The sequence below is a fragment of the Primulina huaijiensis genome, chromosome 4 (genome assembly GCF_012295235.1).
Source record: "Primulina huaijiensis isolate GDHJ02 chromosome 4, ASM1229523v2, whole genome shotgun sequence".
Taxonomy (NCBI): domain Eukaryota; kingdom Viridiplantae; phylum Streptophyta; class Magnoliopsida; order Lamiales; family Gesneriaceae; genus Primulina; species Primulina huaijiensis.
Window position 1 is genome coordinate 24,930,066 of NC_133309.1, and position 20,755 is coordinate 24,950,820.

The 20,755-nt window shown below is 35.4% G+C and overlaps 4 protein-coding genes across 5 annotated transcripts; 2 read left to right on the forward strand and 2 right to left on the reverse strand.

Moving 5' to 3' along the window:
• Positions 1 to 307: 307 nt before the first annotated feature.
• On the forward strand, positions 308 to 5,696 carry LOC140975703 (glycine--tRNA ligase, mitochondrial 1-like). Its single transcript, XM_073439565.1, has 9 exons — positions 308 to 544; positions 1,383 to 1,765; positions 1,886 to 2,003; positions 2,207 to 2,401; positions 2,496 to 2,720; positions 2,827 to 2,886; positions 3,171 to 3,251; positions 3,955 to 4,360; positions 5,294 to 5,696. Exons 1-9 carry the CDS (start codon positions 365 to 367, stop codon positions 5,509 to 5,511), a joined length of 1,866 nt encoding a protein of 621 aa, XP_073295666.1. The 5' UTR covers positions 308 to 364; the 3' UTR covers positions 5,512 to 5,696.
• Positions 5,697 to 5,862: 166 nt separating this feature from the next.
• On the reverse strand, positions 5,863 to 7,398 carry LOC140975704 (succinate dehydrogenase assembly factor 2, mitochondrial-like). Of its 2 annotated transcripts, XM_073439567.1 has the most exons (4): positions 7,320 to 7,398; positions 6,569 to 6,637; positions 6,382 to 6,498; positions 5,863 to 6,272 (listed from the first exon to the last, which is right to left on the reverse strand). In XM_073439567.1, the coding sequence occupies exons 1-4, from the start codon at positions 7,362 to 7,364 to the stop codon at positions 5,976 to 5,978; spliced, it is 528 nt and encodes a 175-aa protein (XP_073295668.1). In that variant the 5' UTR covers positions 7,365 to 7,398; the 3' UTR covers positions 5,863 to 5,975. The 2 variants fall into 2 exon arrangements, with proteins under 2 accessions (XP_073295668.1, XP_073295669.1); XM_073439568.1 differs by having other exon boundaries at positions 6,262 to 6,498.
• Positions 7,399 to 8,399: 1,001 nt separating this feature from the next.
• LOC140975705 (uncharacterized) lies at positions 8,400 to 11,219 on the reverse strand. The gene is made up of 4 exons (XM_073439569.1): positions 10,989 to 11,219; positions 9,673 to 9,931; positions 9,269 to 9,457; positions 8,400 to 9,025 (listed from the first exon to the last, which is right to left on the reverse strand). Exons 1-4 carry the CDS (start codon positions 11,087 to 11,089, stop codon positions 8,630 to 8,632), a joined length of 945 nt encoding a protein of 314 aa, XP_073295670.1. The 5' UTR covers positions 11,090 to 11,219; the 3' UTR covers positions 8,400 to 8,629.
• Positions 11,220 to 16,380: 5,161 nt separating this feature from the next.
• On the forward strand, positions 16,381 to 20,313 carry LOC140975706 (calcium-dependent mitochondrial ATP-magnesium/phosphate carrier protein 2-like). Its single transcript, XM_073439570.1, has 4 exons — positions 16,381 to 17,105; positions 18,863 to 19,636; positions 19,741 to 19,831; positions 19,963 to 20,313. Exons 1-4 carry the CDS (start codon positions 16,637 to 16,639, stop codon positions 20,153 to 20,155), a joined length of 1,527 nt encoding a protein of 508 aa, XP_073295671.1. The 5' UTR covers positions 16,381 to 16,636; the 3' UTR covers positions 20,156 to 20,313.
• The last annotated feature ends 442 nt before the right edge of the window (positions 20,314 to 20,755 follow it).

Consider the following 20,755-nt stretch of genomic DNA (forward strand, 5'->3'; position numbering starts at 1 on the left):
TGAGTGAAAGTCGTCAAAGTGGGTCATTGCAGATGTCGATTTCTCAAAAAGTCTACAATATTACAATTGTCTCGTATTAATATATTAAACTAATAAATATTGCTTATAAACTCACTCAAGAGGTTGCGCTATCCAGTGAAAAAAAAAAAAACCGAATTAGATAAGTTCACTACAACATACTCGATCAAAAAATATTGATTTTAAAAATCGAACTTGTGCTTATTTGATTAGGCGCTCGCGTATTTCATCAACTCGAAATGAATGTACTCATTTTTTGTCAAATAAATATATATATCTACTCGTATATGCATAAATATACCACACCACTAAAAGGGTTTTGGGAATATATACCTATAGCTAAGAAATGGACGCCGCGCAAGAAGCCCGCAACATGGAGGCTTTCCGGCAGGCTGTCGTCAATACTCTCGAACGGCGTCTATTTTACATCCCATCTTTCAAGATCTACCGAGGCGTTGCTGGCCTTTACGATTATGGGCCGCCGGGGTGCGCTGTCAAGTCCAACGTCCTCGCCTTCTGGCGTCAGGTGACTTTTTTTTCTTAACTATCACTTTAAATCCTTGATTTTGTTTCTTTTGATGCTGATTGGGTACTAAGATATGGCAATTTGAGTTGTGTTGTGCTAGATTGCTTGCTGAACAGGGTTGTAAGTTTGTGCCCTTTGGTGATGAGTTTTAGTGAAGTGTTTAATATGTTGCATTCAAGGATTCTGGAATTGTATTGTGAAGCTGAAAAATCTTCGATTCTGATTATTATAAGTTTTTTTTAAAGGTCATTTTCTGCTTTGCGTTTTGATTGCTGGTTTGTTATGTCCATGGATTAAGGATTAAAGGTAGATATTTTCTGTTATATTTTATAAATTGAGACTTCGGTAGTCCGGGGATAGAGTTTGAAATCAGTAATCTTTCTGAGCGGTGGACATTTTATTTGAAATAATGATAATTGAGCTGAGTTCTCATGTTCTCCGTCTTTGTTCAGATTCTTGTGTCTGTGTTCTGTTATTTTGTTGCGATTCCTGCTGGTGTTCCAGTCTGATTGTCTCATTTACTTGGATGTGCAGTTTAAGCTGATACGCTGGCTGACGTTTGAATTACGCAATTCTCTAACTCACTTTAAGTTGCAGATGTATCCAGTGACGGAATTCTGTAAAAAAAGTTATGATTGCTTAGATTCTTTTGCTAGGATATATGCAGACCTTTAGACTTTTTGTAGTTGGCTATTGTTTGGGATAAGGTTGTGTTGCTGTTTTACCTTTTCCTTTAATGCCTTTTGCTTCTTTTTCTTGTGTGTTTTTTCTGTATTTTTTTATTCTGTCACATTTATGTCCTCGATTTTTTTGGTTGAAAATTATTCCCATGTTGCAGCATTTTGTCCTTGAAGAGAACATGTTGGAAGTGGATTGCCCTTGTGTTACTCCTGAGGTTGTGCTAAAGGCCTCGGGCCACGTTGATAAGTTCACTGACCTTATGGTTAAAGATGAAAAAACCGGTACCTGTTACCGAGCTGATCATTTGCTCAAGGATTATTGCAAAGAAAAACTTGAGAAAGAACCTAACCTTAGTGCGGAAAAGACAGAGGAACTGAGGCACGTGCTTGCTACTTTGGATGACCTCTCTGCTCTGGAGCTTGGTGCTAAGATTAAGGGTTATGGAATTACTGCTCCGGATACAAAAAACGCCGTCTCTGATCCCTATCCTTTCAATCTAATGTTTCAGACATCAATTGGGCCATCTGGCGTGAGTCCTGGGTGAGAATGTGCTTTTTTATCTTTTAAAACATGGTTTTTTACTTCCATGATTGGTACATTTATTTCCTCTATGTAGGTTCCTTCTTTCTTCAATTGGTTTTGAAGTGTTATTTTCTTCAGGTACATGCGCCCTGAGACTGCTCAAGGGATTTTTGTGAACTTTAAGGACTTGTATTATTACAATGGCAACAAGCTCCCCTTTGCTGCTGCACAGATTGGTCAAGCTTTTAGAAATGAGGTCCTATATTTTTATCATAATAATTGTATTTTGTATTGTATGCGTTTCTACGAAATATGCATACATAGGCGTTTCTACGAAATATGCACATGTATGAACTCCTGGAGTGCATGTTGTCATTCTCGTCCATGTACACATGAGATGTTTTTTTCAGGTTGCAGAATTATTTCTGTAATCCATGACATGGTGGGTGAACTTTGCAGATTTCTCCACGTCAAGGTCTTTTAAGGGTCCGAGAATTTACCCTTGCAGAGATTGAACATTTTGTGGACCCGGAGGACAAATCTCATCCCAAGTTTTCTGAGGTTGCAAAGTTGGAATTTTTAATGTTCCCTAGGGAAGACCAGGTGTCTGGGAGGACAGCACGGAGGATACCTATTGGAGAAGCAGTTTCCCAGGTTTGCCTAAGCGGGCGTTGATCATTTAGGTTCTTCCTGCCTACTAATACAAGATTTTGTTTCTTAAACACTTTCTGATGATTCTGTCGTGTAGGGGATCGTCAATAATCAAACGCTGGGTTATTTCATAGGAAGAGTATACTTGTTTTTAACACAACTAGGAATTGATAAAGATCGCCTGCGGTTTCGACAACATCTTGCAAACGAGATGGCGCACTATGCTGCAGACTGTTGGGATGCTGAAATTGAGTGTTCTTACGGCTGGATAGAGTGTGTTGGTATTGCTGATAGATCAGCGTATGATTTGCGTGCTCACACGGTAATGGTCATTGTGTACTTATATGGTGGTGTTTTGGTGCTAATAAGTTGATGATCCATGATGTAGAGACGATGAAATTTGTTTGAACGGTCTTATTTTTTTGCAGGATAAAAGTGGTGTGGATCTGGTTGCACATGAAAAATTTCCAGAACCTAGAGAAGTGGAGGTGTTTGTTCTCTCCCTCCCTTGGTTTTTATACAACTCCTGATTGTTGAAATCACCATGAATGTATAGGCAACACCATTCATGTGAAAACGCCCACTCGAGTGTCGAGTCATCCATAGTTCCACATGCATGGCCGGGCTTGTCAATAATTGGGAGCAGTGCTCAAAGTAGCATTAAATTCATCTGCTTCATCCCTCCTCCCTCCCTTTAACTGCAAGGATTAATTTATGACAGCTTTTACGATTTGCTGAGTTAAATTTGGTTTTGTTATTTGAACATCTTCAGAAGCTCATAATAGTTCCGGCAAAGAAAGAACTTGGTCTTGCCTTTAAGGGTGGGCAAAAAATGGTGGTTGAAGCATTAGAGGTACCCATCTGTATGCATTACTTGAAAATTGATTATTTCTCTCTTATTTTTACCTCTTGGGAAACATGGAACTGTTGGTTTCATCTTATTAAGACTCAGTCATTGTGTGGTTTGATATTTGGAAATTGAACAGTGGTTTAAGATTTGCAGAAGAGATACCTTCCTGGCTTGTGTCAAGCTACACTTATGAGTATGCATGTAATTAGATTTGAGCTCAAGTTGAAAAAATGCCTGTATTCAAGTTCAAGCTTGATTGAATAGTGAATTGTGGGTTTGAATTCTAACTGTATTTCAAGTTATTCAATAATTACAAGCTTAACTTGTTCAGTGACAATCGTGCTTGATGTCGTGGTATGACAGATATTCAAATTTGCCTGGTCGTTATAAATTTTGTGGTAAAATGATTTTGATTTATTAAAGAGTTAAGTTGAAAATATTAATTTAAATGATATTGAAAAACATGTGTAATAATCCTAGCTCAAATATATTGAATAGTACTCGAGTCTGAGTAAAAATATTAAAGCTTGACCTGATCTAGTTGAGCCTACTTGAGCTTGGTCAATATCAATCCAGAATTTAGGTTTGCTTGCTTATCCCAACAGTTGCGAGGAACCAAATTTTGATTTAGAAACGAGTTTGGCGTAAAATCCAACCATTTCCTTTTCGAGGACTGTGAAATTTGTTCATGTTAACCTGTGAACAGGCAATGGATGAGAAGGAAGCTATGGAGATGAAACAGACGTTGGAGTCAAAGGGAGAAGCAGAATTTCGTGTTTGCACTCTTGATAAAGTTGTGACAATTAAGAGTACTATGGTATCGATTTCCAAAAAGAACATAAAGGAACATCAAAGGGTGTTCACGCCCTCTGTGATTGAACCATCATTTGGTATTGGAAGGATCATATATTGTCTCTACGAACATTCATTCTACACACGATCTAGCAGGGATGGGGATGAACAAATGAATGTCTTCCGTTTCCCTCCATTGATAGCTCCAATCAAGTGCACGGTTTTTCCATTGGTTCAGAATCAACAATATGAAGATGTTGCCAAAGATATTGCCAAGTCCTTAACTGCAACCGGGATCTCGTATAAGATTGATATAACAGGTTTGCACCTTCAAAATACTGATAGTAAATATTTGATTAATTGTTGTAATCCAACAAATGCCCATCTTGTCACACCAATGGACAAGTCAATTATTTTGTACCTTTTCTCCTCATCCTTTTGTATTGTCCTTCTCGAGGGTGGCTGGAGTTGGACTGTCATAGTGCTTTTATTAAATATAAGAATAACAGGTTAACATCTAGTCAGATTTTGCAGTGCTTTGATGCCTTAGTCCTAGATTTTCATCCTTAAATGTAATTTTGTACTTCAGCTAGTTAAATTCATTGTGCCTTTGGATCTTTTTTACCATCCGATTTTCCACCACATGTCCTATAATAAATTATGGAAAAGGAGCATGGTTGCCGTAATATGTAACCTGCTAAAACTGATGTTCATGTTTTAGAAAAAAATTGTTTTTTGGATTCTTGAGTTTTGATGATCAGATAATTAGCCAGCATTGTAACTAAATAAATCGAGCTTCCTCTTAAAGGGTCTTTGTCCCTGATTTCTTCAACTAACATTCATGAATGGCTGATGGATGTGTTATTTTTCGGTCTCGGACAATATATTTTTCATGCAACACTTGTCACAATGAGGTAAATGGGAATATAGTAGGATATAAACAAAGGTTTCTTGGTCCCAACACAATTTCTCTCTTCTGTGTGGTTTCAAGTCCCATTATTCTGGATGTCAGGAAAAATTGCATTGCATAGTTCACTAGGTTTAATCTCAGCTTGTATGGCGTAGTTTATTTTGACTTGAACCAGGATTTAATAATATATTTATGTATGTATGTGTGCATCTGAGTTCCTTCTATAATTTGCTTTTGTTGGAGGACCTCAGGGTTGGCAATCTTGAACGACAATCTGTAATTTAATTTACCTAATGTGGTTATCGTGCAAATTCGAGTTTTTAATGCATGCAAACATATGCAGGTACCTCGATTGGGAAGAGATACGCGAGAACAGATGAACTTGGAGTTCCCTTTGCAGTTACAGTGGACTCAACATCCTCGGTGACGGTTCGAGAAAGGGATAGCAAACAGCAGATTCGTGTGAATGTGGACGAGGTAGCATCTGTGATTAAGGAAGTGACTGATGGTGTGAGTACGTGGGCTGATGTACTATGGAAATACCCGACTCACTCGTCTTAGGCTCTTAGCCTCCATTGCTGAATCTGAGTTTTTCCCACATGTAATTGGGTTCTGTGCGTTGTTTGTTGGAAGCAAGTTTGTCCACCATCTGCTAAATTTCTCCATTCTCAAGTGTTTTGAACTTTCTGAAAACTATAAATTATCTCAGAACAGATATTCATACTACGAAGAAAGCTTTTATGACTTCTATTTATTTGTATTTTTGTTAGGTTTTTGAATACATGAATGCTCCAGGTTTTTTCTGAAGAATCGTGAATTTTGAGGAACGATTTAGTGATCCAATTCGATGTTAATGTTTTTCTGGTCGGGATATATTGCTGTCGCCTGGATATTCTCTGGACTCGGGCTGGGCCAACGTAGTGAGTTCTTGACGTGTTTTTGATGAAGAAGTGGATATTCTTTTGGCACCCATAAGCGAAAGAGTCTGATATGTTGGTTCTTATTTTGAATTTAACATCTTTGGATTATGCATCAAAAGGAATTCTGAACATTGTGCAAATCGACATGGAATCAAGACACAAGACGCAATTACGAGAGCACATATAGTTACAACCAAGCGTGATCGAGGTGAGGAGAGCCAGACGCAGTGATCCGTGGAAAAACTTGAAGACGGACGAAAAATGTCTAGCACACCCATAAAAGAACCCGATCATGCATGAAGGATATTGTATAACACGTACTGATTTCAAGTTCCGAGTATAAAGGATGGCTACCCAAAAGCAAACAGGCTCATCATCATATTTGCCTTGTTCTGGTACTAGCATAGTATACACAAAGGTCTCGAAATTAATAATCTTTTTCAAGTGCTACAAAGAATGGGGACCTTCAGCTTGAGCATGGTTACTGATTTCCGGTGATGGGAGCGTCTCTACCTTTATTGAAGTCATCCCAACCTCTAGTCCACGGCACTCCGAGTGCCGCCCTAGTTTCAGGAGCAGCATGGTTGTTGAGATTGTTTATTACCTTCTCCCTCAAGGCCACGAAAACCTAAAGAAATAATACAATTAGAAAGGGAGAGCAAAATAAGAAAATGTGAACTCTATGTTTAATGTCTTACAGGATTTAAGTTTACTTTCTCTGGGGGTTTCTCCTGATATGTCAACCATTTCCAAAGATCTGGATTTTCCTGCAGTTACAGGGACATTCTATCGTTTAAACACGAGATATTAACCAATGTAAACAGAAAATTAACTTAATAATCCTAAACATTCGACAATTTAAGGTACATTTGGAATTCATAGCAAAGATAAAGGCAATAAACCATTTGCTCGGCAACATGGGATATATATTCGAAGTTTCAGACTAAGACTAAGTGCATGCATTTGTCGTAATCGTAAGGAACACGAAGCAAGCATTCAGACAGCAAGAACCCAACAAACAATTCAAATTGTCGTGATCGTAAGGAACACGAAGCATGCATTCAGACAGCAAGAACCCAACAAACAATTCAAATATGGTTAGCATACGCACAATCAAATGGTAGAAGTCATGTCCTATGTCCTAGAGGGCACGTATCATTTATCAAAATCACACACCCAATCTCTCACCTTCCATTACCACTGGATTCATCATCCTTGGAAGCAAATTTTTTGCAGTGAATATATCAAGATTCAAACTTACATTAAAGTTCATACTTCACTGGCTTCAATTACAGCTCTGTAACCAAAAAATTGCATGGAAACAAGAAGGCATAAGACGGCCCATTCAAGCTTATATAATTGCCACCTGATTATATTTTTTTTGTTAGGACCGCAAGTAAAAAGTTACTGTGCAAACATATTTAACAGCCCCACAAAAATCAAATATACCAGGTCAAGGAAAAGAACAAGGTTCTTAATTCCACTCTCATCCATGGAGTAGATGTGATCCTCCACCCATGATCAAATATACCAGGAACGTGCAGAGCAAAGCTCTTCTGAAACTCGCCATTTTATAAGATCAGCCTGTAAAAAAAAATTGAATAATGTGAAAAAGAACCGCTAAAATATCGTACAAAAATTAAATGATGAGATTTTTTTATTATATCATAAAATTTTGTATTGAATTTATCATAAGATATTGATAAATAGAATTTTTATATTGAATTTTTTGTGTTATAAGAATTGTTGTACAAATTTAGTTGTAAATGATACATTTATCAAAAATATTTTAGTTTTAATTTGTTATTTTTGTTTTCATGACAATTTTCAGTTTTTATTTTATTTTATATGACTTAACACTGATAATATTGATATGTCAAATATCATATCAAAATTTTAGATAAAAAATAATAAAATTATTAAAAATCGAAAAATACAATATTAAAATTAATAATATAAAAATAAATCAAAAATATATTTTTTTTTTTTTAAACACTCTTGTTAAAAAAATTAGGAATTATATTCGAAAATTTTTTTCCCTTTACAAATCAATCTTTGGACGTCTAATTAAAATGATTATGAAATAAGTTTAAAAAAATACCTTTCAAATATCTAACAAAATTAAAATAATGATCAAGAAAAGGTTAAACATTTCAAAAATAGTAAACAATAAATTTTAAATTTTCTATGTGTTTTTTCAAAGGCAAAAACTTGTATGAAACAATCTCACGAGTCGTATTTTATGAGACGGATCTCTTATTTGAGTCATCTATGAAAAAGTATTACTTTTTATGCTAAGAGTATTATTTTTTATTGTGAATATCAGTAAAGTTCACCCGTCCACAGATAAAGATTCGTGAGACCGACTCACAAAAAACTTATAAATCACAAGTTGAACATGCCCAAATGGCTTTCCTAGTATTCAATCTCAGTTCTAAAAATAAAGTCGCCCACCACAAGCCTTTAGTTCAAACAGATAAATTAGAGGTTGACAAAATGCTAGCATAAAATAAATACCCTCGGAGTACATTCAACGGTCCAATTTTAATTTGGATATATAAAATCCACATATTTTCATGGATCCACATGTCTAAATCAATTTTAGATCATTGGATTTTAAACGAGGATACTACCCTAATGGTAACATGAATTCAACCTAAATTGAAGTATTAAACAAGCAGCATTAATTCATCCATCGTCCGTTTATTGTTTATCATGTGAGACCGCAGCTCGACTGGGTGATTTGTCAGCCATTGCTTCTAGAAATTTATCTCACGCCTTTCGGCGAAAAATTTGCCAGTTACGAATTGGTCTGGAAGCAAGGCTAGCCACACAGCAGTATCAGCACCTTCCTCAGGGCTAACATTACCTTCCCAGCCCGTCATTGCGGTCCTCACCCAACCCGGACAGCAGCTGTTGATGTATATTTTCTGGCCTTCTGGCCGATCTGAGAATACCCTGGCCATCAGTCTTGTATAAGCATTGATAGCTAACTTTGACAAAGAATAGTCTGTCAGAACCTGAGGCCATCCACCATCTCTCCAACTATCTTCTTTTACCTGTTCCAAAAACTTCATGGTTGTCTGGTTGATCAATTCCTCGGATAGTGAGTCATCGCTTTGAAGTTGTTCTCTCAAATCAAGATTCCCGATTCTCTGCACAGTACAGCAAAATCTAATCATTTTGGTGAAAGCGGGTCAGCGGGTGTGGTGTTCGTGAATATTGTGAATCTTCAACTTCAAATCCTCAAGGAGACAAAAGTAAATGATGAAACAAGGACAAGTCCTTATTTGAATAATTCCAAACAAACAATGCTTCTTACTTGGTAAAAACGAAGTAGAAGACAAGAATAATATGGGACTGACACACGGAAAAACAACAATGAGAGCGCTACTTACATTTCGCCTCCCATTCAATCTTCCTAATCTGGAACTCACATTAACAATACGAGCCCCTGAATCTGAAGGTCTCATCAGAGGAATTGTTGCCTTAATCATGTTTTTGGTCCCGAGGTAGTTGGTATCAATAACATTTTTAGCGAACTCCGCAAAACTGTCTGGGTTCGAATTTATTCCTGCATTGTTCACCTAGAATCTGTGTTTAGTCCATGTAATATTCCACGCCGTAGCACACAAAATGGTAGAAATCTAATGTCATTATAGCATTTGAATTTGAAAATCAAACAACAGATCATAGGTTTTCCCCCCAATTTAGTAGCAAAATGTACATCACAAAAGAAACTAAATTATTAATTCCAACCGAAAAATTCACAACTATCAATGAAAGGGAGAGGCTACTCTACCAGTATATCAATACCACCATACTTTTCTTTTATCCAATCAGTAAATGCTCCGATTGACGATAAATCCACTATGTCCAGTTGATGGAACACCACATTCAGACCTCTTTCTTGTAGAATCTTTGCTGCCTCTTCCCCAACACCCGCATCCCTTGATGTGAGAATAACTGTCAATCCATGAGAAGCAAGTTGATGTGCAATCTCAAATCCTATTCCCCTATTTGCACCGGTCACCACTGCAATTGTGTCAGAGGTCCACCACCTGAAGTTGTATTCATAAGTGATGATCTCTCTCTCTAATATCCATTCTAAGAAAGGCATACAATTTACTCTTTGCCGCACACTTGAAATTTCATGTAAGAAACAGAGAAGCTGCATTTTTTGTTCGACAAATCATGTGCTTAAATACAACTATGCCACATACATTCTGATCCTACAACTTAAGATACACTACGGACTATTGGCTGTCATAATTTAGAGAAAGCATTATTCCACACGGACGGTATGATACCCAAAAAGCCATGTGAACAGCCTCGTATTATACTATTATTCTATTAGCATCAAAACATGTTAAAGGGCAATATATAGGTGGTGTTTGGTAAGATTATCTCAAAAATCTAATAATCTCGTAAACATTGTAAGAGATTTTTGGAGACTATAAGGTAGTATACCTTATCAAAAACGAGCTCTTAATTTGAGCGGATAAACTAAGTTAAAACAAGACGTAAAATGGTCAAACTGTCGGGTTTTGAACTTTACATATAAGACAATAAACTCTTATGTCCGAAAAAAGGTCACTAGTACATCTTAAAAGCTCCGAATTACAATGATTTTATAAAAGTGTGATAAAGAAGCTTATAATCTTAGCCAAACGACACATTCAGAATACTTTGATTACTCAAACATTTACCCTGACGTGTAGGTGCACAAATACTTAATTCATGAACATTACACAAGTTCCTTCAGCAATACATCTGGAGCTACCCTTTTCCGTTTTTCGCATTATTTTAGGATTATAACATAAATTGATCAGAATGGCACAATCTGCCTTGTTTTGAACAACACAACGAGGTGGATTCAAGGGACACTGCACCATTTTCAGAGGGCACAACAAGGTTAATTCCTCTCTGTACTAACAGTAGGGGTTCGACGCAATTCAACTCCATCGAAGCACCATAGAGCTCCACCCACCACTCAAAAATCAACTCAAACTCAACAATAATCAACTCAAACAAATTTCATCCAGAAATTATAAATAAAAAACCCATAAAGTAACAAGATTTTTCTAACACTGAGTCGGTTGTCACTGTTTGGTTTACCTTTGGTGATCCGAATAAGGAACTGTTCGTAGGAGAGAGATCTCTTGGCGGCGTTTCTCTCTTCTCTCTTTAGCCCTCTCCTTTTTCTCCTGTTTACCCATTATTTCCAGTTGGCAAAAATGGATTCTTCAGCTGTGACTTTCCTCTTCGTTCGGTGCTGTGAATTAGCCAACGCCCGACAGAATCGAAAGACCGCGATTACAGCTGTGTGCACATCATTTGATCTCAAGTTCTTGGTTTAATTATAATGTTTTACAAATAAAATAACGTATGTAATAAAAAAATAACAAAAAAGTTAAAAATTTATAATAAAGTGGGTCTAACATACCAACAATAATATTTATGCTATAAATGAGATGTTATCGTTATAATATTATTTTCTCGTATTTTAGGAGCAGTGAAAATTTAAAAAATTATTTTGATGTTCAAAATTTGAATGTCGTATGATTTAAATAATTGATAAAATGTTTTAGAACAATTTATATTTGCGTATATAATGTTGGCTCCAACTATTTCGGATTTTAAACGGGTATATCATTTATCGTAAATCTCTACGAACATATTTTTCTTCTTCTTCAATCCTCTAATTAGGTTCACAATCATAAACTATATTCATCGTATAAAATTTACTGAAAATCTAAAAGAAATTTGGGTCGAGACGAAATTTGCTTCGAGAGTTAGGTCGCATTTTCGAGAGTTGGTCGCATTAATTTCAGGAATCTGGAAGGATAGTGGCGGATGGGCGACAACGATGTGGTGGAGGTGATCGGACGAATCCCTTAGAAAAGGTGGTTGACTGTTGTGAGGGGAGAGAAACAAATATTTGTGGACAAAAACTTGTGTGTAAAATTTATGTATATAATTCAACTATTTTTTTTTAATGAAATTAAACTATTGATTACACATATATAAGTTTCTTTTTGATCTAGTCAGAACTCTCCTTTTATCAGGATATTGTTTTTCATTATTAAAAAATTTTCATGTATTTATTTTCCGCTCTTGTAAATATCATGCATAATTAAATTATTATCGACTTTTGATAATATTACACACACTCTTATACACACATATGTATTTATTTATATTTTGAATTAATAACTTTTATTTAATTACTCAATTAATTAATCTATTATTGACTCTTTTAGAATGTTTCATAATAATTTTTACATAGTAGTCACTATTATTAATTTATTATTTACTTAATATATTCTAAATTTACTAATAAATAATTGTGAATTTATTATAACTCATATTGAAATGTTTAATACTCTTTCTTAATTGTTTGTCAATTTCATCTCTAAATTCTTTAAACTTTTCAAAAGCTTCAGACTCGTATATCGTTAAATATGCATAATCATATATCGAGAAGTCATTAATAAAGGTAATGAAGTAAGATTGCTTATATATCGTGTCGTGTAAACACTTAGCGGTTCACGCACAGCTGTGTGAATTAAATCCAATATATCATGTATACGCTCCACTTTCCCTAGAAAATGAACTTTGGTTATCTTTTCTTTCAAACATGACTCACAGTTTCAAAAGATTTTATGTCTGACATGTAAAATATGTCATCTCTCATTAACTTGTGCATTTTTCTTTGGGAAATTTGTCATAGCCTAGCATGCTACAAGTGTGTCTTATTTAGACTATCTTTTTTTCTTTTGTTTATTGAAATCATATTCACTTGGACATCGTTAGTTGGAATATTTTTTATTTTTATGTTATAGAGATTGTTTTATAATTCACTTGTTTCAATTAAACATTCATTCATGTAAATATTGCAAACATTTTTAGAAATAAACAAGAAAATTCATCTTTGTCAAACAAACAATCATTCTTTTTGCTCTTCTTCCATAGGTCACTCTACCATTTTTTTGTTCAACATAATCTGTGAGATGTTCTTTCGAATCTGTCATGTAGCGTGAGCTTCCACTATCAAAGTAACAGTGACCTGCAATGTTATTTTTTTAATGATGCATAAATAACATGACAGCGAATTTTTACTTTTCGTACCCAAATTTTCTTCATTGCAGGTCGTTGGTTGGAGGTGTTGCGATAGTTATTGTGCATCACTATGGGAAACATCTGATTTACTTCGTCGTACATGTGGTATTTCCTAAACTTGAAACAGTAGGACTTTATATGACCAAGTTTGAAACAATAGTGACAAACAAAATGACGTTTCTTCGCTTCGGATTTTGAGCAACATCTTGCCCTTTTGATGGAGATATCTTAGTCGTAAGGGTAACTGACGGTGGTTTTGATGTACTCATGCTTTCTTTTACAAATACAGTTGGTTTTGATAATTTCCAACTTCAAACACATTGTTTTTGAAGTTTAATCCAGTCATACTATCTTTTCCCATCATCGGTGTGGAATCAATCTTGGATGTACTCGAGTTGAACTTGGTAAGTTTTTCAGTGGCCTTTTTAAGATCATATTTGATTTTACACAATTCCAAATCTTTTTTGCTTAAGATCACTTCGAATTTGACAACAACAGACTTTAGCTCAGTATTGTCTTTTGAGAGAGTTGTGTTCAATTTGTTTCTTTTGATCCAGTCAACATACAACTTTTCATACAACTTTTGTACACTTTCTAGAGTGATTTTTTCATTATCGGCTTCCAAATTTTTTTGAGCACTTAATTTCTAGAAGTTATAAAATTAAAGCACAATGATTCTGGAGAGGTGTTCCGGCCAGGTGTTGTAACACTGAAGGCAACTCCTAGTGGATTAGCGAATTAACTTGTATCTTGTGTTTTTTTCCCAAAAGTACAGTCAACGAAGTGTGATTTTCTTCTTCATTTGATTATTCCTACTCATCAGATTCATCATCACTTAAGAAGACATTTAGTCATTTATTTTTGCGAAATCTATTCGTGCATTAATTTGCATAGTCTCCAAAACAATTGTATTGCACGGAATCAGACTTTTTGAAATTAAATTGATTCTTACCTTCATTCCTTTGCCGAAATTGTCCTTGGTTAGGAGACTTCTGAATTTTTTCATGAGTAGTTAGACTAGGAAACTTAGATTATTGTCATGTCTTCTTTTTGTCTCTTATTCTTTTCAAATAATCTCCAAACTTCTTCGTGATCTATGAAATATAGTCTTCACATAGATCCGACTCATTGACTTCTTGTGACAGTTGAAGAAGTTCATTGTATGAACCAATATATACTTGGAAAGCAATTGTCCTACCTTTGTCCTTCTGCATATCCATATTCATCTCGAAAGTACGAAGTGCACTTATCAAGTTTTCCATGCGATTTGAGTTGTATCTTTTGCTTCATCAATTGTATAAATCCTGATATTGAATCGTTCTGACAGAGATCCAAGTACCTTGTTAACCATACGTTCATTTGAGATTGGATCGTTAAGGATAAATGCTTCGTTGGTAATATCTCTGACGCGACGATCATAGTCAATGATTTTTCAGTCTTTTCCATCATCAGATTTTCAAACTTAGATGTTAACATTTTCAACTTTGTCCTTCCGACACTTTCAGATCCTTCACAATATTTTTAAGGATTTCTCATGCATCCTTAGCAGATGCGCAGTTGGTAATCAAACGGAACATGTTTAGATTGACTGAGGTGAAAATTACATTTAAAGCCTTTGAATTGTGGTTTGAGACTGGTACTTCATCAACTGTCCATTCATTTTATGGCTTTGTCAGACTGTCATCGTCTTCATTTATTCTTTTCGGTGGAGTCCAGCCGCTGACAACTCTTTGTCATGCTTTCTCATCTATAGAATTAATATATATTCTGATCTCGACCTTCCACATAATGTAGTTGGATCCATACAAGACAGATGGTCATAGTACAATGTTTGTCAGTGGCACGTTCATTAATTTGTACCTGTTAAACAAAAATAATCAAAATATCACTTAATAAAGTCAAGTGGAGACTCTTATTCAACTTGTGAAGGGAGTTTCTATTTAACATGAACCAACTAAAACAACTTGCGTGCATCAGATATCAATGTTGTCCCAAATGTTGTAACACTTGAAAACTCGAATAGGAATAACATATCACACAAATAAATAATAACAAATCAGAGATAATTATGCACAAGTATAAATACTTACGCGATGCCTCACGACAAAATAATCACTGGAAAAATAACTTGAGTTTACAAAACCAACACTAATGATGCTATGAAAAATTATTTTCTTTAACAAGTTAAGGAATCAAATTGCATTCTAAAACAATAATAAAATAACCAAAAAATGCGAAAATCATGTGTCAAAAATTATAGCAACAAAACAAAATCTTCAATCAACACTTGTGACTTGTCTTCAGATGTCTTCAACAATCACGACAATACAATTATAAATAACCGTATTCTTCAAACGACGGTTCTCTGAGACTTAATCCTCATCTCTGAAAATATTTGTCTCTATCTCTTCGTTCTTTTACCTCTCGTTTATGCGTAGCATATGATCTTTATATTTATAGGCATGTTTTTCCCTAAACTTGTATTCTTAATTAGATGCCTAAAAATCATGGTAAAATAGAGTTTATAATTTAAAGCCAATCTTTATAAAAGTATAGAAAGAAAAAACTCTTAATCAATTATTTAATAAAATCTTATCAATAAGAAAAAAATAATTTTAAAGAATAAATTATATCTTGAAACCCAAAAATTATTTTTCCTTTTTTACACACACTAGAGTTCCACTGATTATGATGATTAAGATGTTTGAGTTGGGTGTAGACTGTAGAACGAGTTGGATGTAGAATAGAAATTGATTAATAATATTTTGTTTAGTTTAAATGATTAAATTTGAGACAAAATGATAAATTATGTTTTTAAGTTTTTTACCAATTAATAAATAAAAATAAAAATAAAATGATTAATAATATTATAATTTTATATTAACGATTTGATTGATGTAAAATAAATAATTAATAATTCGATTTATGTAAAATAAATAACAGATATGAAATTATATTTTAAATACAAGATATATTTGCGTGTATTTTGCAAAAATCAATTTACAACCGAGGTCGATTAATAGCATTTTTTTATTTCAATCATTTTTTATTATAGTATCGACGTGACATCGGAAAAAAAATAGCGTGTCATCTAAAAATATGATGTGACGTCGAAAATTACTCTCATATCTAATGTTATATATTAATCCGATAAAAATTGAAAAAAAATGTAAACTAATAAGTTCGGAACGTGAATTGATTGATAAATAATAATAATAATAATAATAATAATAATAATAATAAAATATCTCAGTTACATAAATAAAAATATAATTTAAAAAATAGAATTTATACATATATATTATTTGAAAAAAACAAGGCTTATATTTGAGAATTCAAACTGTCCACGTAATAGCTACGCTTATTTTTGAATCTTTTGGTACCATTCGCCTCTCCAAAAAACCGGAGCTCCAAATAGCAACCCGGGTCATTTCCTCGGGTCTTCCTTCGAGAAGATCCTCTCCAGATATTCTCCATCCCTGCTCCATTATCAATCCCAATCTTCACTTTAATACACACAACAAGCAGGCAACCCAGCTCGCTCCACAGATCTGAAGAACACCATATTTTTTCGTAGCATGCAGTGAGAAAAATTCCCTCGATTTTGTTTACTTTGTACCAATTCCTTTTTGCAGAGATCATTTATGTCTGGGGTAGTGTCGAGGAATGCGAATTCCCAGGAATCAGCTGCAGCAACAATGGATACCGGGCAGAAGGACTCGAAAAACCGCCTCGGACCCTGCAACCCGGTCGCGAAACCCGGGCCCGTGTCGCTGGATCATGTGCTGTCCGCCTTGAGGGAGACCAAGGAGGAGCGGGACTCGAGAATCCGGACTTTGTTCGGTTTCTTCGACACGAATAATGTGGGGTATTTGGATTATGCCCAAATCGAGAAGGGGCTTTCGGCAATGCAAATCCCCGCGGATTACAAGTTCGCCAAGGAGCTGATTGAGGTCTGCGATGCGAATCAGGATGGGAGGGTTGATTATCCGGAGTTTAGAAAGTATATGGATGACAAGGAGCTGGAATTGTACAGGATTTTTCAGGCGATTGATGTGGAGCACAATGGATGTATTCTACCTGAGGAGCTGTGGGATGCTCTAGTCAAGGCCGGTAAGTATATTTTCCCTACTGTGGTATTTTGCACCTTTTTCTGTTAAGAATATGATTGATTGCATTTGAGAATTTTTATTTCTGGTTTGTAATTTAGATATAGAACAGTAAAGATTGGAATTAATTTACGATGGCATGTAAAAATGTGAAATTCCTGAAGTCACTTCTTGAAAGGTCTCTCGACTGAGTGATCTGAATGGTTTTCCTGTGCTGATAATTATGTTCTGCTGGTTTGCGCCAATGCCTTTCTAAAATTGTTGATTGGTGTATCCATCCCCAGCTATCCTCTTTGTTGAATGCATGCGTTGATCCTTAATGTGATCTTTGCATAAAAATGTTAGCCATAAAAGCAGAGGCGTGTGTTCTATTGTAGTTATGATGAAGTTCCGTTACTTGTAGATTGCCACTTCAACTACTCGGAATTCATAGTAACACATTAAGATTTGTGCTTAAATCAGTTATGATGTGGCCTTCGTTGTGCTGTAGAAAACATAGACAGCGCCAAATCAAGATGACCTTGGATTATAATATGCAATCTTGTTGTGCTGTCTACTCATTTGGAAAAATTGTTGCGTTGCGGTGCGATGACGCAGACTTACCTTTTTTATTTTTTCATTATTTATTTTGTATTGTGCTGACCATAAACCTTCTTGTCCTGGTTTGGGAGCTTGGCACCATAGATTTGTAGAAACACTCCTTTTGTGGTGGAATTGTGGCGTTCATAACGAAGCAAGTGTTTATCACAAACTATAAGATATTATTAATTGTATGCATTTGCTCATACTATTATTATTATTTTTTTCTCTCGAATCCATTTAAGACACTATATATTTCGATACCTTTTTCTTTCCCCTGTGTTTGATGGGAATACGTGCCATTGGAGGCCTTGGTCCTTTCCATTTTTCTTGCTTTCTGGAAGAATTCACATGCTATCTTTCCTCTTGTGGTCTTTTTTACATATTTATTGGAAGCGTGAGTCGCATAAGGATCATAGTTACCATAGAGTTCAGGCGCAAAGTTCAAGGCAAGACGTGCGGCATATTGAAGTGGAGTGCTAAAAGGAAATGATTTTATAGAATATAAGTATTTGTAGAGAATTTTATCATTTATACTTTAGCAAAACAGCATTAAATTTAAAACTTTAGTTTATTAGCAGAAATGAATAGATATTATCTTGCATTCCATTTTGGATTTATTAAGCTTACAAATAAGGCGTTCTTGAGCCTTAAAGAGCACCATGGCTTGAGCTTTATGGTTGAGGTCCGCCCTTGGATTGTATCTAGGTGCAAGGGCTGCGCATTCCCGAGCTTTGAGCCTAGGTGCATGCCTTATGGGGTTTAATAATTATTCTCAGTTTTATATCACATAAAACGGTTCTTCATTTTTTTAGATGTTAAGTAGGCACCTTGGACTGCAATTATAAAAAGTGACTAATATCTCCTTCATATGTTGATGCTTTGACCTTTTTAAACTAATTGTTATGGTCCCTGTACTAGTTGTCTTTGAATGATAAAGTTAGTCTATATAGCTATATCTCATGGATGGTTGGTTAATGCAGTTTTCTTAGTTATCCTTTTACTCAGTTATTTAGTTATTATTGATTTCTTTGCATGATTAGCATTTGAAGTCCTGAGAATTTTCTTAATGCTTGTAAGTTGTCTTGTGTCAGCTCTTTGGTGAATCCTTTTGTAGTTCTGATTTCTTGGATATTTTTGGATTGTTTTCATCTTATAAGCCACGGCAGCTTGTTTTTGCAGGGATAGAATTCGATGATGACGAACTTGCCAGTTTTGTTGAGCATGTTGACAAGGACAATAATGGAATTATAACTTTCGAAGAGTGGAGAGATTTTCTTCTGCTTTATCCACATGAAGCTACCATTGAAAACATATATCGATACTGGGAAAGGGTATATCTTATAGATATTGGTGAACATGCTGTAATTCCTGAAGGCATCAGCAAGCATGTTGATGCCACCAAGTATTTAATTGCGGGAGGGGTTGCTGGAGCCACTTCTCGTACCGCAACGGCACCACTTGATCGCCTTAAGGTTATTTTACAAGTTCAGACTACACGTGCTTCAATTGTTCCTGCAGTTCAAAACATGTGGAAGGAAGGTGGCCTTTTAGGTTTTTTTCGGGGTAATGGGATAAATGTGTTGAAGGTTGCACCTGAAAGTGCCATCAAGTTTTACACATACGAAAAGTTGAAGAATGTCATTGGAAATGCCAACGGGGATGTAGGAACTGCGGGTCGACTTGTTGCTGGTGGGTTGGCTGGAGCCGTGGCACAAACCTCTATCTACCCAATGGATCTCGTCAAAACACGTTTACAAACTTATGCTTGTGAAAGTGGGACTGTTCCAAATATTGGGAAATTATCAAAAGATATTTGGATTCAGGAGGGACCTCGAGCCTTATATAGAGGATTGATCCCGTCTCTTCTTGGAATTATTCCTTATGCAGGAATTGACTTAGCTGCCTATGAGACCTTGAAAGACATGTCCAGGAAATATATTCTTCAGGATGGTGGTATGTTGTTAGCTACTTCTCCTTTTCTATTTGATTGGACCAAGTCTTCGTTTCCTCAGATGCATCACGATTACTGAAACAGTTAAATTTTAAATATCATGCAGAACCTGGCCCTCTTGTGCAACTCAGTTGTGGGACAATTTCAGGAGCCCTTGGAGCAACCTGCGTTTACCCATTACAGGTGGTAAGAACAAGGTAATGCACACAAACCATCAGCCATTTTTGTCCATTGGCGAAAAATTTTAGCGACAGAATCATAGAAACCAGTATTGTCCATGCATCAGAAAACATACCTTGTTTGTATTGATTGATGAGTTATTTTTCAGAATGCAAGCTCATCGTGCCACCAAAGGCTCGACCGACAATAGCATGTCAGGTGTATTCTTGAGAACATATCGGATCGAAGGTTTTTGGGGCTTCTATAAAGGTCTTTTTCCAAATCTTCTCAAAGTCGTACCATCAGCCAGCATCACATATCTGGTTTACGAAGCCACGAAGAAGAGACTGGATCTTGATTAGGCGTTGCTATGTCTCTACTAGACGGCTGAAATGGAGTCGACGACGACGATGATAAATAAATTAACTTTGTAAACTGGCGATCGGTTATTCTTGGGATTATACTCTAGATTTTGATTCTTGCTTGAGATAGCTACCATTAAATGGAGTTATCTACAAGGAATTGACTTACTAACTAGTTGAGAGATGTAAGGATGTTTCACAATGTGCCTCTGTGTTGAGTGATGATACTAGGTGATTGTTGTAAGCTTTTGCCACAAATGTATACATGTGCACAACTTCTGCGGAACTGTCATTTTTTGCTATATTAATAATATACTGTTGAATTTTCCTATTATGTCTGAAGTTGGGGAAATGTGGAGGAATGACTTTGTTCAAAGTTCAAACATTATTTTTGGAAAATAAGTGTGTTTGAGTGTATACAAAACACATTAGATAATTATTTTTTTAAGTAAATGTTTGACCAAGGAAAGATTATTTCTTGACATCCACAAGAGAAAAGTGGGCGCTAATGATGTATGAATTTTTTTTTTATCGCTAACTTAAAAGAAATTTTATTATATTGATTTTAATCTGTTTATAGTTGATAAAAAAATTACTTTG

Excerpts from the sequence above, each read along its gene's own strand:
- LOC140975703 (XM_073439565.1), top strand. The coding sequence starts at position 365 with ATGGACGCCGCGCAAGAAGCCCGCAACATGGAGGCTTTCCGGCAGGCT. Across the intron at positions 545-1,382 it reads TCCTCGCCTTCTGGCGTCAG|CATTTTGTCCTTGAAGAGAA; the intron begins GTGACTTTTTTT and ends CCCATGTTGCAG. Across the intron at positions 3,252-3,954 it reads TGGTGGTTGAAGCATTAGAG|GCAATGGATGAGAAGGAAGC; the intron begins GTACCCATCTGT and ends ACCTGTGAACAG.
- LOC140975704 (XM_073439567.1), bottom strand. The coding sequence starts at position 7,364 with ATGGATGAGAGTGGAATTAAGAACCTTGTTCTTTTCCTTGACCTG. Across the intron at positions 6,638-7,319 it reads TTGTTCTTTTCCTTGACCTG|GAAAATCCAGATCTTTGGAA; the intron begins GTATATTTGATT and ends CTGTAACTGCAG. Across the intron at positions 6,499-6,568 it reads AGAAAGTAAACTTAAATCCT|GTTTTCGTGGCCTTGAGGGA; the intron begins GTAAGACATTAA and ends TTATTTCTTTAG.
- LOC140975705 (XM_073439569.1), bottom strand. The coding sequence starts at position 11,089 with ATGGGTAAACAGGAGAAAAAGGAGAGGGCTAAAGAGAGAAGAGAGAAA. Across the intron at positions 9,932-10,988 it reads CCTTATTCGGATCACCAAAG|GTGGTGGACCTCTGACACAA; the intron begins GTAAACCAAACA and ends ATACAACTTCAG. Across the intron at positions 9,026-9,268 it reads GATTGAATGGGAGGCGAAAT|AGAATCGGGAATCTTGATTT; the intron begins GTAAGTAGCGCT and ends TGTACTGTGCAG.
- LOC140975706 (XM_073439570.1), top strand. The coding sequence starts at position 16,637 with ATGTCTGGGGTAGTGTCGAGGAATGCGAATTCCCAGGAATCAGCTGCA. Across the intron at positions 17,106-18,862 it reads GGATGCTCTAGTCAAGGCCG|GGATAGAATTCGATGATGAC; the intron begins GTAAGTATATTT and ends TTGTTTTTGCAG. Across the intron at positions 19,832-19,962 it reads TTACAGGTGGTAAGAACAAG|AATGCAAGCTCATCGTGCCA; the intron begins GTAATGCACACA and ends GTTATTTTTCAG.